This window comes from Oxyura jamaicensis, chromosome 4 (assembly GCF_011077185.1).
Source record: "Oxyura jamaicensis isolate SHBP4307 breed ruddy duck chromosome 4, BPBGC_Ojam_1.0, whole genome shotgun sequence".
Classification (NCBI taxonomy): Eukaryota; Metazoa; Chordata; class Aves; order Anseriformes; family Anatidae; genus Oxyura; species Oxyura jamaicensis.
Window position 1 is genome coordinate 94,079,118 of NC_048896.1, and position 13,079 is coordinate 94,092,196.

At 45.3% G+C, this 13,079-nt stretch overlaps 1 protein-coding gene across 2 annotated transcripts in view; it reads left to right on the top strand.

Moving 5' to 3' along the window:
* Window positions 1-13,079, top strand: part of ATRN (attractin) — a 144,754-nt gene that overhangs the window by 20,920 nt on the left and 110,755 nt on the right. For both annotated transcript variants that reach the window (XM_035323502.1, XM_035323503.1), the window contains exons 2-3: window positions 9,139-9,222; window positions 12,859-12,972. In XM_035323502.1, coding sequence (XP_035179393.1) covers window positions 9,139-9,222; window positions 12,859-12,972 — 198 coding nt within the window. The remainder of the gene's footprint in view (window positions 1-9,138; window positions 9,223-12,858; window positions 12,973-13,079) is intronic.

Genomic DNA, 13,079 nt, shown 5'->3' on the forward strand with positions numbered 1-13,079 from the left:
ATCGACCCCTTGGTTGAATGTGCAGGGAGGACCATCAGGAGAGTGCTGATGTGGCTGCACAGGGTGTGTTTGGGAGCAGAATTCAATGAAATGAGTACAGAAGAGAATATTTTAATGGGACTCGAGAAAATCGTACGGAACAAAAAGGTCAGGTTATTACGGGACTCCGTGCATTTCTCCATCTTCTCCGCTTAATTCCTTCTCCGTCCCTTTCTTAAAGCTAAATAATACTTTAACGCCTTTTATGTTTTAATATAATACATGTGAGGAGAAGGATGTCTGGGGGACAGACAGCATATCCTCATGACAGACTTCTAGGGGGATGCACTTGGGTGTCTCAAGTTTAACTTTAATGCTGAGTGCTTCTGTGGGCTCCGATGGGTGTAGCCTTATTCCTCCTAGTGGCATCCCAGAGAGCATTTTGCCTTATTAGCATTTTTTTTAAAGGTATAATTAGATGAAAAATTTGTCTGAAAATCTGTTTCACTGATAAACTCGGATGAACGTGCTGTATTTGGCTTTGGATGCCTAAGTTGCCAAATGCTGCAGTGGAACGTCGCTGGTGTCCAGGAGCAGAAGAAAAAGCTGCGACTTTCCGCACATTGCTGGGTGCAGGAGCTCCTGTGAATAAAAAGCTGTTGCAGCAGCAAATCGATGGAAACAAACCCAGGCAGCCCAAAACACGTGTTCCGCTGGATTCCTCTTACAATATCGATCTCCTGCTCTTTGCATAACCTCCTCCGTGCTGTTTCAGCCAGGAAACTGCTTTAAAATTTGTTAGGGATTGTCACTGTGTAAGTTCACAGAACCCCATCTGGGTCTTGGACCTCTATTTTATTTCTTTAATGAACCACACCTGCGGATATGCATCAAAATCCTTTTTTTTCAGACAGAACCAAATGGATGTGAACCATCACCCCAAGCCGCTTTCTATTGATTTTTCTTTTTCTTTTTTTTTCCTGGGAACATTTCCCGGCAGGTAATGCTGCTCCTTAGTAGCTCAGAAATTTTCGAACATCAGGCAGGAAATAAAAGGAATTATTTCTACCCCTATCAGGAAAATGGGTCAGGTTGTGATATTTATTTATAGGCTGTCTCAGTATTTTCCGTTTTCCTTTTTTTTTTTTTTGCTGCAAAATCGACTTACCTCGGGCTGGAGCTTCTCTGGGAATGCTGACCCCGGTTTCGGTGCTCAGCACCTGCCCTAGAAAGCAGCATCACTGGAGGGGGGCCAGGATTTTGGGCATGCTTCGCCTGGCTTCAGGTGTCGTGGTTTAGGAGGATCTTGGCTTGATTTTCCTTGGACTTGGGAGTTTGACCTTGTCTTAGCAAACCACAGAAGGACGCGGGTCCTCAGCTCCACGGGGGTGGCCTTAAACCGGGTTTATTTCATTTTGCAGCTGACTGGAGGGTGAAGTCAGCAGCTCGGCCCCTTTTCAGTTGCACGTGCCACCACTGAACACTTTTTCCTGGGCTTCAAGTGTAGGACTGGTGACTTGAAAACATATTGAAGCCAAGTGCTCTTCAGCTCCCAGAGAAGATTGATGTGTCTATCACTTCTGAGTGCGTGTGGTTGAAAAATTATAATTACGATGGCTTATTTACAACGTACACAGGTGTGATATACTGCAATCGAGATGCTTATACGTGTACTTAAGATATGTTTTTGATTAATTGAACGTTTCTAATTTTGGGAAAGTGCTGAAAAATCATCCAACAAACCTTGGGTGCTATTTGCAACCAAGTGTGAATGACAATTAACTTAGGGAGGGCAGAATAATGAGCAAAAAGATGTTAACTGCTAGAAAAATGAGTTCAGATCGGCAGAATCAGAAGAGCAAACCATATCCCGAAACAGTCTAAAATAGCTCATCTGCAAAATATTTTGTGTTCTGAAGCCTCTAAGCTAGCAAGTTGTTGAAAAATTTGTATGTGTTAAATTGGTTTTAAATTCTGTGTAGGCCAAATGTGTGTAGAGACCCATTTCTCTTAAAATTACACTGATTTTTTTTTACCCTAACACGAGTTAGATATCTCATAGGTATGAACTTATTGATAAATGCAGAAAATACGGAAAAGGAGGAATTGAAATGCAGAAAATGTTGCATAGGACGAGCACTGCCTTTTAAATTCTAGTTAGAAACTAAAAAATAGTGGAGCACTACAGCACTTTGCCCTTGCCCCACTGTAGAAAAGTAGACAAAAACTTGACGATTGGAGCTAAAGTTTGGTAAAATAGAAGCTAGAACTTGAACACAGATTTAAAAAACAAAAAAGTTTTGCTCTTTTCCATGCTCCTGGGTATATTCAGAACCATTATTTTTTCTGTCCGTGCTTTATTTATGCATAGATGATGTTGTATGCTATATTAGCTATATATTCTATACTAGGTGAAGTCAGGCCAGATCATTTAACGTGATTAATTTTTTTGACCATCCAGTGGTAGACCTCGACGGGACCTGCCTGGCTCTGGAGCTCTTCCATCGTTAGCTTTCAATGTTCCCTGTGCTAATGGCAATAACGTGCTTTCTCCTTCTTCGGGCTTGCAGGGCATTCAGTTTTTTGGCCATTAGCATGGGGTGAGGTGCAGGACCACAGGCAGGGGACAAGCCTCGAGTTGTTCTGGGCATCGTGAACGCCTGCAGCTGAATTCTTTTCCTTCCAAAGAACGAGGCCGAGATCCAATAAATGGATTTGTGAACAGATGGGGAAAGCATAATGCGACTGGTAGATCAGCCTCACAGACAGCTGCTGTAGGGCCGCCATCTGCAAGGCGGCTGCCTCAGGTCAAGGTGGGCTTCAGGGGGAGGTATCCGAGGGGCCTTTTGTCGTGGAATTGTTTCTGGCTGGAATACAGGCACTGGGAGAAATGTTTTGGAAACATTCACCGACAGCCGAGACTGGAATCACGGACTCAGAACAGTTCTGGCTGAGGCGTGGAGGCAGAGATCGGCGTCTTGTGAGGGTGACAGCAGAGCAAAGCCATGGAAATGTGCACCTCCAAAACGCTGCTTGTTTAAAGAAGAGGGTCCCAGAATAATAATAAATAACACCATCGTTTGGTGTTCCCCTTCACAGTGAGTTTGAATGGGAGGAAGAAATTGTAGTAGGCGAGGTGCTCGAGGCTCCGGCCTACCTGCGGCCTGGGCGCTCCGGTCAGTGCCACGTGGCAGCGAGGGGCTGGAAATCCCGATACAAGGAGAGGAATAAAAGGGAGGAAATGGAGATAGGAATCTAAACTGGGGATGATTTCCATAAGAATGTAATTGTGGGACCAGTTCGGAGGCAGGAGCGTCAGGTGGAGCTACAGCATGTTCTTCAGGTGTGATGAGGAGGCAGTCTTTAGCCTGTGGCTGTCAGACGGGGAAATGTTGATGTTTTCTGGGATTTGGCATGGATTTTCAGTGCTTCCAGTGTGTGTTGGATTGGCATTGGGGAGGGAAATCAGCTTTTCCTTCATTGTTTCTGTTGCCTTGAATGTCGAGGTTGGGTAATGCGGTGTTTTGTCGTGCCGTTTCTTCATGGATACAACTCCCTTACTTATTGTAACTTCAGCATTTGTAGGGTAAGAGAGAAAGCAACCTCTAACAGAGAGAGGAGCTGAAATGCAAAGCGCCGGCCAGCCCCAAAAGAGCCGACATTGGTGGCATTTGTCTTTGGTGACAGCAGAAGAGAAGGAGCTGGGACAGCATCGGGAACAGGACCCTACTGCAGATACTGTTCGTAGCCTTTGCAGAAGAGGCAGTGTTGGAAATATGTGGTTTCCAGCTTGGTGATGTAGGGATTTTTAAGGCTCTTGGAGCATTTGTGCCTCCTGCTCTCTCTGAGGCTGTCAACATTGGCTCGGGCTTGTAGGGAGCGCAGCAGTTTGTTAGATCAAGGTGGGTATTCCAGGAACAAAGGGATTAAGCACATTTGGGAGAATTGCTGGTTGTGGGGATACGTTTCTACCTGCTGTAATTTCTCTGACCTTCCTCTCAGGCGTTGCTGGGCTTTGCAGGCTCTGCCCTTATCTCTGATTGGCAGCCAGGAAATCACTTTTCATCTATTTACATATCTCCCAGAGAAGGGCGAAGCTAAGCTCTCCTTTGAAGAAACCACGTTTCCCACATCAAATTAGCAGTGTCACTCACTGATTTTTTTCGAAGCAAGGCAGCTCTTCAGCATCAATTTAGCTGTACCACGGAAAGAGGGATGAAAGCAGAAGCTATTGAGCGTAGACTGATTGTCAGACTTCGGTGAGATTGGCAGAGAAGCCTGGTGCACCCTTGAAATACCCAGTTCTGGGAGGAAAACCCCAATGAAGGCAATGCCGGGGATGGTCTTGCAAGCGCTGGAACAGCGATGGGTTGCTATGAGATTGGTTAAAAAGGCTTTTTGCTTGCAAACTGCCATATTGTCTAGGCATTTCATGGTTGTATGCCTCTCTGTGGCACACGGTGTGGCAATAAATGATGCTGTTGTGGCAATGCTGAGCTCTTGGTTTCCAAAAATTGAGTGTTCAGATCGGCTGGGGTCGTAGCAAGCTGGGGTGGACCATCCCTGGGGAGGGTTTATAAATCCTTATCAAACTGTGTGAGAGCTGGCGTGTAGGAATCACTTCATTTGAGCTGCACCTGTGCAGTGGCACCTCGCTGGCAGAGAGGGGATGTGATGCTAGAAATTCAGGAAATAGATAAAAGGAAATCTGTGTATCTGTTTCTGTCATTCTGTATGCGGCTAATAGCTATTCCATGCCTGTAAATTAGGGCATTTGTTTATAGCAAACCGTAGAAGGATATAGCCCTTGAAATCTGTGTGTTTATTTATTTATTTTTATTTTGAGAAACACACAAAGCTAAGTTGTTAATCAACTTTGGAGAGAATGCCATTGTTCTGATAATAGGCCGTAACAGCCCTTTCTTTAGCGGATGCAACTTCAGATTTACCCGAAACAATGGCTTTTAATTGGGGCTTTCTTGAGGCAGCAGCACTTGGGAAAGAAAAGGGAGAGAGGAGGGGAACTCCTCGTTTGCATCAGTCTCTAGTTTTAGCAATTTCAAAATTAGGGCGAGCCATTGTGGGCTTGGGTGTTTTCTGTTTGTTTTTAACAGCAAGGCTGTGCCAAAACTCTAGTGAGCATCCTAAAGCGTCGGCTGTGGCCATACAAGCATCGCTGCAGTCCCACTGAAAGCAACACAAACCGTTCTGAGATCCCTTGCTGACCCCACAGAGGTTAAGGATTAAGGTTAAGGATTAATGCGCCCTAGAAGCCCAAGCAGCCCCCTCTCCTTCTCTGGCGAGTGGTGAAGGAAAAGCGAGTTGCATCTCCTCTTCGGTAATACTCTGGATATATTCAATATATTCAATATATTCCCTGCCCGTGTACCTCTGACGTTGTGATGTTTCGGAAGTAAGTGCCTCAAGATGATTTACTCCTAAGGTCTGAGCCGTTCTGTGTCTGTGGCTTTGCACTTAGCTGTTAGCTTTGGTTTATTAGATGGTAATTAGGTAACAGCTTGGACTCTGCCTGCTTGTGCAGTTCATGTTCTCAGAAGGAACTTTGTCGGTGTGTGCTAATTTGTGTTGAAGAAATGGGCGCTTCTCCTGTTACTCATGTCGTGAAAAGCACAGGGATTTATCTGGTATGCCTTGGTGAAAATCAGTGCAAAATTTACACGGGTTATAAGTCACGCTCTTGGTGCCTGGTAGTGTTTGGAGCAAGCCTTGAGCCGTGTCTGCGTGCACACGAGCAGCAAGAGACGTGCTCAAGTCTGAGTTTTGTGACCGGAAATTTGCAGTATAGCTTTTGCACCCTGGTGGTTTTCAAGTCAATATTGAAGTTTGTAGGTGCTGAGGTGTTACCTGTGCTGTGCACGTGCCTTTCACCTGCGTCTGCATCACATAAATGCCCCTTTTTTGTGGTCAGAGGGGGCAGCAGCGTGGACGTAACCCCCGAGTAGCACAGGTATGTGTAGGGAGAGCCCATCGAGGGCATGCGATTAGCAAGATAAAATGGGAGCTGACACCTCCCCAAACTTCATGGTGCTGATCATGCATTTGGGTGATAAAATTAGAAATGTGCACAATAAAGAGTTGAGGGCTGGGAGAACACCAGCGGAAAATGGCACAATATCCTTGGGACGTCACATTCCTAGAGTTTAGTAGGGAAAAGACTCTGTTCCCTGGTAGTACACTACCTGGGGTTAGGACTTTTTTTGTTGTATGTCCTGAGAGCATAGCCCCATGGAAATGTCCTGCCTTCAAGTTCTTTGCTCCCGGGGAGTTTTCCCTCCTTGAATTCCTCACGTATTCCCTTCCCGAGCCTTTTCTTGTAGAAAAAAAACAAAACGTTGTCTAGGAAGCTCCCTAGGTATCAGTGCCCACAGGTACTGAGCACGAAGCTTTCAGAAGCTTGAATTTTTTTTCCAGTATCCTTTATATGTCCGTAATGGCAGCTGTTTTTAAAGCTTGGTAAGGCGTCAGAGTAACTTCCTGAGAAGCATTTCATTAGCAGCATATCAGGGAAAACGAACGGGGTGCCCAGGGAGGTGGTGGCGTCACCGTCCCTGGGGGTGTTCAAGGCAAGGTTGGACGCGGTGCTTGGGGATGTGGTTCGGTGCGTGACGGTAGCGGTAGGTGGACGGTTGGAATAGGTGATCTCAGAGGGTTTTTCCAGCCTCTATGATTCTATTTCTATGATTCTATGAAATACGACTGGTTATTTTTTTTAAAACTAAACTTCGTGTTTTGGTTTTGCTTATGACCGTAAGTTACGTCGGGGTGGAAATGCTCAGGTTTTTCCCGAGATCTGACATGGCTGCGATTTAAGGGATTTTTTCTTTATTTTTGCATCGCTCTCGATCGTGTTTCTGCACTGAAGGATTTAGTAATTGTTTCCAGAGAAAATTGTTCAAAGAGTTTTCTGAGCAGAGGCTTTCTGAGAGCTTGGCAGATTGCATAAGATTGTTTTTAGCTTGCAAGACTTGCTCAGGTTTCCAAAGTCTGTTTACTCTCGGTGGCATGCAAAGTGCTGGCAGCGTTGAGGCACTGATATAATTTGATTCCTAGCTTTTCCAAGGATGTTATTTCCAAAAAGATGATTTTTTGTTGTTGTTGTTAGACAAAAGGACCAGCTATTAGTCCCTACGCTTTGGGATTTGCATCTATTTTTGCAAATCCTATGCCAATAGATACATCGCTTGAATTTCCAAAGATGCCAAACCTTTAAAAATATGTGTGCGTGCACGTCACCATGAAAGGTGCTCCCGAAAACTGTGTTTTCTTTTCCTTCACTTGCCTAAATGTAAATCTGCAGAACCTCAGTAACCATCCTTAAAAAATCGTGAACTAAATTTCAGAAGCTGAAAAGTGTTGTGAGAAGTTAATGTGGAGGAAGAGGAAGCCGGCTCTGAAAAACCTATGGACTTTGTTGTTCTTTTATTTATTTATTTGGGGTCAGAAATGAACCTTAAAATGCTCTGCAGAAAAGGTTCTGGAAACCCATTTTTGACTCAGTGAAGATATTTGAAAAAGGTTGGATGGTATTAATGGATCTCTAGAAAAAGACCCAGAAAAGGGCTTCAAGGTACTCTTTTGGGGAACTCCTGGTATTGGTTGCTTCCTTCTCTCTTTCTGCTAAATGAGATTTTGCAGAGTGCTTTCGTTGTACTGCAGCTTTTTTAAGTAGGACAATTGCAAGTTTCCAGGAGGCTTTGATTAGCTCCAGCCACGGGTGGATGATGGAGTTTCTGCCATCCATGGGCAGGAATCCTCCACCAGCTCTGCCCCGACGTGGTGCGGCTTCCGTTTCACTTCATCCTTCCCTACTAAGTTTTATTTTCAACCCTTTTTGCTACACTTCAGCTTTTTTATTGAAACTGATCTTGAGTTTCTGACGTGAGGTGGGAGCGTGCCTCTGAATGCTCTGGCTCCTGCATTTGTCTTCAGCCCCTGTGTGCTCCTGCCAGGCTCCGCGCGGAGGCAGAAGATGCAGAATCTCAGTGCCTGGTTTTTGGGAACCCAAGCGATGTACCGGATCTGCTGCCACCGACTCCTGTCCATGGGCTCTGGGGAAAACCTACCCAGTTAAAATCCACGGGAGAGAGAAGTCACAGCTGCAGCCAGCAGACTGCTGCCTCCAGCTTGCCCCGCTCTGTGTGTTTGTGTGGCTGTCATGCTTTGAGCAGGAGTAAAAGCAAGAATATCAGTTTCCTCTGTGCTGCAGCGAAGGGTTAAGCACAGTTCCAACATATGTTTTACCTTATGCTGGTGAGCTTTTCGTCCAGATGCCCTTCTGTGGGTTTGTGGCTGCTTTTTTGGACGTGGCTGCAAGCAGCACGGACGAATGCAGTTGCCCAGGACTTGTGCTGTGACATTTTGCAGATGTAAATAAAAGTTACTTACTCCACTGGCTCGGTTCCCTTCACTCTTTCAGCGGCATCTTGAACATTTAATGGTTTTAAGTGCTGGCGTTGATGGTGTGTACTGGGATGAATGAGTCCGACTCTACTTTCTGCTTTTACATCCCTGGGCTTTTGCTACTGCCAAGCTGTCACCGCGATTGATACGGGCAGGGGCTGTTGGTGGTGTGATTTTGGCACCGTTGTGGCCACGGGCACCTCTCAGTTCTCTCCGTTTGAGCACCTAACATGGGCTCTAAGTCCCCCCCGGGGCAAACCAGTACAGGGAAGCCTGACAAAGGGTCTGTGTTACCCAGGGCATGTGAAGCCCTGCTTCAGTGCTGTCCCCTTCTGGGTTTCGTTGTGTGCGGACAGGGCGAAGCAGGTGGGCAGCTCTTCCAGGAGGAAAATGCTGTGGTAGGAAACGACCCGTTAGGAAATTCCTTTTGCTGGCTGTGCGCTGTGTTAGTCCGTGTGTTAGGCCCTGGGAGAGGTCTCGTTAACGGGGTGTTAATCTGAAATACCACCGGTCTGATAGAAAAACCATCACTCTTTACTCGTTGTGCAAGGACAGGCAGCAGGAAGCGTGTACAGAGACTTGAGAATCCTGACAGTTTGACGTGGCGTTGTTGGTTTGTTTTTAATGGCTAATGAGTAAGTGAAAATCTCATGGTGGCTCTTCCTAAATTCAGGATATCCTTTATTTGTGTTAAAACACTGGAGCCTAATGCTTGTGTTTATCACTTTCTATTTACAGACTCACCGGACCTTCAGGGTATGTAACGGATGGGCCTGGGAACTACAAATACAAAACAAAATGCACCTGGCTCATTGAAGGAAGGTGAGTGTAGTAAACATCTGGGCTTTTGGTGAGGTTTATGTGCACCGAGGTCTTTTTTTGTTGGTTATTCTAGTGAAAGAAGTTTATTTTGTTGACCTTGTGCAACTTACCTTCCGAATTTGCGGCTTGCTGTATAAAATATGCTCATTGAAACTGCGTGGAAAATCAGAATAAATGCATCTGTGTAAATAAAGAATAAAAAAAATGAACCCTTAATGTAGGGGGACATTCAAATGTTTGGGATTCGCTCTGTTAACTTTTGGCAGTATGAAAAAAACGAAACAAAACAAAGCAAACTGCTAAAACTTGTTCGTGAAGAGTCAGTTTCTGTAATGCTGCATGTGAGGATGTCAGGAGAACCGTTGATCCGTTTTACAAAGGTCCTCTAAAATTGGGAGGAGTCTTCCAGACCTCTTCCTTCATCTCCCCGCTGTTCCTGTATTTGATTGCATATCGTTTACAGTGACCTCTGGCAGAGGTTTTAGGAGTAGCCCGTTCAGTGTGCCTCCTCTGACTGCCATCCGATGGATGGTGCCGCGGTTCCGAGCACCCGACTTGTTGAAAGGTATTTTTCATAGTGCTAGGCTGATGCAAGGACCCTAAAATCCTTCCGTATAAGTCTTTAAAACTTGGTTTGGTCGGTTCTGATGCTCGATGCTAAGTCACGTTCCATACTGTTCCCTGAATCTTTGTGGATGGGAACAAGTTACGTGACAGCACGAATGATTTAATTTGCATTGCACGCCTTTTAGGCTGAGGTCTCTCAGCCTCCTGGAGGTTTAGAACTTATTAAAATGCCAGGGTATATTTTTCTTCAGTCTTCTCTTGGTTTAGGAGGCCTGGTGGGTGGGGGTGGAATGGTATTCACTTTGTCTACTCCAGACATTTATTTTGGATGAGTAACTTAAATACCTAAGCTCCCAAGACACTCAAAGGTAAAAGCTAAGCTATTCCAGAGAGCCGTCCGCAACGCTGGAACCGGAGGCCTTCTACTAGCTACTAACTGCATGAGGAGCCCAGCATTTTGCCGTGGTGAAGATCAAAGTGAGGTGCTGCAAGTGGCAACACCTTCGTTTTTGCAGGTAGTAAAAATGCAACTGCAGCCAGTTCAGAATTACGACTTAAAAACGTTTTGAAAGGATGTTGTTACAGACAAAACAGCCCCAGCAATTCTTGTATAATCAGCTTAACCCTCATAGCTTTTTTTTTTTCCTCGTTAGAGGGTAATTTGCCTTATGTTTTTATCAGAAGGGAGACACTGCTCACGGGTCCCTGATAATGTCACCGTGACAGCTCCTTCAGCCTTTGTTTGCTAGTCCAGAGAGGCTTCTTGGAGAACAGTCACTTTGTGAGGCTTGAAGTGAGATCTTAGGTGCTGTAAAGAGCTGTGCGGAATTGTTCCTCCTCTTTTTGTAGCCAGGCATTCAAGCAGATGTCCTTTTCCTGCTTCTGATTGTTTGTACCCTGCTGTCAGAGTACGGTGCTAAACAGAAAGGAGGTGATCATGCTGATTAAGCCAGCTGAAATATGCACCCTCATGAAAATAGTCGAAGCTCTCTGCCAAATGTGAAATTCCCAGAGAGATCGGGGCTTGGAAAACAGCTTCTGCGAAGCTGTTAAATTCTGCTAAGTGCCTCCAGCTCGGTGCTAGCACACTGGTACGTAGAGGGCTTTTGAGGTTAGCACGTGAAGGTACAGCCGAAGCGTGCAACTGAAGGTATTAGATAAATTCAGATGTAAAAAGCCACGTGTTCCTGTAAATACTTCCTTTTCACACCTTACTTGACTCTCGGCTGGTGTGTGTGCTGTGTCCTCGTGCCGGGGGTGTGCTGTCCTTTATTCCCCAGGAGCACGAGACAAGGCAGGTGAGCAGAGCCTGTAGCCCCGTGCCTTGCAGTTCTGCAAATGAGCGCTGTCTGTTAATGAGTTGTTAGCTGTGGCATGGATGTTCTTTCTTTTTGTTCTTGCTCTAAAGCTTTTATTGATTAAGGATTCCTTTCTGCTCTGCAGCTGTCAGACCGTTAAAATAGAAGCAAACCCCCTACGATTTCATAGTCTGCTCTGTTTTAAAATAATGACGTCCTCTTTGTACCTTTTCTTTAAGCAAGACATTATCCTTGATTTACACCTGCCGCTCTTTTTCCAAAGGCCCGGAGAAGATCAGCGTGCCTACCAGAAATTATTCTTTGGCAGAATAACTCCCTAAAGAATTCCCCTTCTGTGAGAAGGAAGGACTCTATGGCAGGCTGACATTTTATTAATTTATTTGATTAGGACGAACAACGATTTCATCTGAACCCAAGGGCAGTTCTGTTGAAGAAATCCTAATCACCTGCATCAATCCTTTCAACAGCCGTCACCGTGGGTAGGAGAAAGAAGCACAGCTATAGATTCGCTTCCTTTTTTATCTCAGGGTCCAAGCACAAAGCTGCTGGTGTTTTCACTCTCCTTGAGCCGAGCGCTAAATTAGATACCTGCTGCGGATCAAGAGGGATTATCTTTAGATGCATCTTTTTGTATGAGCCACGAAACTTAACGGTATCCATGGTTCATTACGTGGTTATGGCTTTTGGAGCATCTTCTGGGTGTGGAATAAAAGAAACGCTGACCAGTTTTGGTACCTGAACTGCTGCTTCCATCTCCCCATCAAGTGAGCAAAACACCTTTCCTGCTGATACATCTCGCAGGATCAGGCCTCGTTTTGGTCTTCTCTTGACTAAGTCAGCAGAGCGGACGTTTCTTGTCTGGAGGTGTTACCATCGGGTGCTCTGGGCCATTCAACAAGTTGCATTTTGGGACTTCCAGCTTGTTTATTCTCAGCTGGTGCCAGTGTGGCTTGTGGTGGTTCTCCAGAAGAGAACCAAGGAATATGGCTCGCGTTTGTAAAGGGTGAGGGGCAGTGGCTGGTGCATGTCAGCAGCCCAAGTAATGATTCAAGACCTCCCTTTTGGCAAAAGCTAAAGCCCCAGAGCCTCCTGTCCTGTAGAAGACAAGCCTCCTCTGCATTTTCTTGGCCGAGACTGAGAACGTCTTTAGTCAGCATCCACTGTAACCTATTTCTGATCTCCAGTTCAGATGGGCTTCTTTCAAGAGGGTCGTCACGCCTAACTGCAGAAGTAATAGGGTGTAAAATAGTAGAAGAAGGATTTCTGCCAGCTTCCAGGCAAATAAATAGTCCGAGGCCATCATAGTCAAGTCAATCTGGATAAAATCCCTTGAACAAGCAAAAGGGAGCTTGTTAATTCCCTGAGGGTGGCTGTGGTGCTTTACATGTGTTGTGCAGTTAGATTTTCCTTGCTTCCCCTTGCAGTGCCCTATCATTAGGGGAGTCAGTACTGGTAAAGAACAGAGGGCTGGTTGCGCGTGCTCTTCAATTTCTGCTGTCGGTGGTGGGGGAATATTTAAGGACACAGTTATTTTGCTGATCATAAAGAATCTGGTCCTTCATACCACGGGTGCATGCACACCAAAAATGAAAGCCACAGCATGTTTGATGCATCTGTGTTTACACCAAGCGACTCAGTTTTAGTCTTGTTTAGAGGGGAGCTTCACACCAAAGGAGTGTGGAGGGATTTTGCCATGTGTGTTGAGTGGCTAAGTAAAATTTTGTAATTTATTATCATTTTTTTTTTGCAGGCCAAACACAATCCTCAGGCTTCGATTCAATCACTTTGCCACAGAGTGCAGTTGGGACCACTTGTATGTGTATGACGGAGACTCAATTTATGCTCCTTTACTGGCAGCTTTTAGGTAAGTTCAGTTGGTAAGAAGCAATGATATTTCTTTAACGTGGAGCCTGAATCGAATGTGGCTTTTAGCAGTATAAACATGTTCCAGTAACCTAAATATATAATACT